Consider the following 2,150-nt stretch of genomic DNA (forward strand, 5'->3'; position numbering starts at 1 on the left):
TGGTGATTATACATCCTGTAATCTGTACTGAGCGATGTGTTAGATACACCTGGGGATTATACACCCTGTGTACTGTACTGTGCGATGTGTGTTATACACCTGGTGATTATACATCCTGTAATCTGTACTGAGTGATGTGTGAGATACACCTGGGGATTATACACCCTATATACTGTACTGAGCGATGTGTGAGATAAACCTGGGGATTATACACCCTATATTATTATTATTATCCTTTATTTATATGGCGCCACAAGGGTTCCGCAGCACCCAATTAAAGAGTACATAAATAATCAAACAGGAAAACAGCAACTTACAGTTGATGGCAGTATAGGACAAGTACAGGGTAAATAAACATAGTTACATCAGCAGATGACACTGGAATAAGTATCAGGTGGCAGAAGACTGCTGGATGTGGTACAGTTGAAGATTATTAAAGTAAGACAAAGGATAAGTACATGAGGGAAGAGGACCCTGCTCGTGAGAGTTTACAATCTAAAGGGGAGGGGTAGACAGACAGGGGTGACACAGATGGGGTACATAGAGAACGTGGAACAGAGGGTTAGGATGAGATTTGGCTGGGTTTGGTGAAGAAGTGGACCCCCAGAAGGCACAAGTCAATACTTAACATTGTAACATTTTACTGGGCTATGCAGGAGAAAATTAAAAATAGGGGAAAATAAAAATAAAAAAAGAATCAATAACTTCTACCGCTTTCAAAAAGGTCAATGGAAGCTGAAATAATGGACAACTACCTCATGGAAGCCAGATACAGTATACCAAACAGTACTTAGCAGAGTTAGGAATGAGTGCTTATGAAATACAGTAACATTTTGTCATAATATTTCAGAAACTGCATGGCTGGTCTCTTGCACTCTTTTGCTCTAATACACCACCTGCTTTAGGATTTATATTAAAAAGCATTATGTCTCCATAATCCCAAAAACGTCAGTCTTCTTGGAAAGTGGTTTGTTCCTTTGTAAGGGAAAGAGAACAAATGTTCTCAAACAACGGTTTCTCAATTTCTTTTTCCTCTGGGAAGGGATTGTGGATTTGCAGGAATATCTGAGCATTTCTGTAATCAGAAAGCAGCGACTTTCTACAAATGTTTACATTAGATTACGTTTGGAAAAAAAAAAAAGTACTGAATCCCATTTAGGATGTCTTCACCAAATCGTAGAAATAAATATGGAAATCGTCATCAAACTTAATGAAGTACACAGATGGTTTAGCTTCAACTTGATGAATAGCCATGCCAGTCCTTTTTGAGCCATCTTCTTTGGCATATTCCACTTGCTTGCCCACCAGGCTGTCCACAACCTCCCCTGGTTCTCTTTCAGCTGGAGGGGAATCATTTGAGTCTGGCATGATCCGAAGATCTCCTACTTTATAGTCATCTAAAAGTTGATACATATATAAGACTGGGTCCTTTTCATAGGTTATATAATAATAAAACCATGTGTTCATAATAGGTGCTCGTGCTAATACCATCCCTCGCCACTTATCCTTGGAACCATCCTCTGTTTCAAACATATGCTCCACTGCTTTACCAATCATTGTGTCAGCAAAATGGGCATCGCTGATTCGGGATGAGGCAACTCTGTCTGGTAGAACTTCAAGCGCAGATACCCTTTCATCCTTGTGTAGCTCACGTCCATAGACACAATCAAATCCATCATACTTTATAAGATAGAGGGAGGGATTCACTGGTGCTTGATCCAGAACTGTTCCTTTCCACTGGGTTATTGGCCCACTGCCCTCTTTCCACCCATGCTGTATTCTACAGCCTACAATATTTCGCTTTGGCTGGGAGATTGGTTTACTCGGTCCCATATTGTTTCGATGTTTCTTATGTGATGTTCTTTTCTTCATCATATTTGCAGAAACACCTGCATGTTCTGCATCAGCTCTTGATCGCTGAGTGGCCGCCTTTCCAAATGGAGTCTTCATTCATCTGTGTATTAGAGGGCAGCAGGGCTGCCGATCTAGGGTGAAAAGTGTAGTCACTCCAAATTTGTTGTAGTCCTTCCAGTCTACATGAAAAAGAACCCCTTCCTTTCCACATTTCAGAAAAACTCCGACCCTCAATAGCTCTGATCAGAAGTCACTTATCTGGGGTAGATAGGATGTGTTTCCCTCCACTCCCCCTG

General features: G+C 40.9%; 1 protein-coding gene across 1 annotated transcript; it reads right to left on the reverse strand.

Moving 5' to 3' along the window:
- Nucleotides 1-1,155: 1,155 nt before the first annotated feature.
- Nucleotides 1,156-1,950, reverse strand: LOC135050754 (spindlin-Z-like). The gene has a single exon (XM_063957117.1). The coding sequence runs from the start codon at nucleotides 1,948-1,950 to the stop codon at nucleotides 1,156-1,158; it is 795 nt and encodes a 264-aa protein (XP_063813187.1).
- Between the last annotated feature and the right edge of the window lie 200 nt (nucleotides 1,951-2,150).

This window comes from Pseudophryne corroboree, chromosome 2, assembly GCF_028390025.1.
Source record: "Pseudophryne corroboree isolate aPseCor3 chromosome 2, aPseCor3.hap2, whole genome shotgun sequence".
NCBI classification, from domain to species: domain Eukaryota; kingdom Metazoa; phylum Chordata; class Amphibia; order Anura; family Myobatrachidae; genus Pseudophryne; species Pseudophryne corroboree.

Coding starts and splice junctions, on each gene's coding strand:
- LOC135050754 (XM_063957117.1), bottom strand. CDS start 1,950: ATGAAGACTCCATTTGGAAAGGCGGCCACTCAGCGATCAAGAGCTGAT.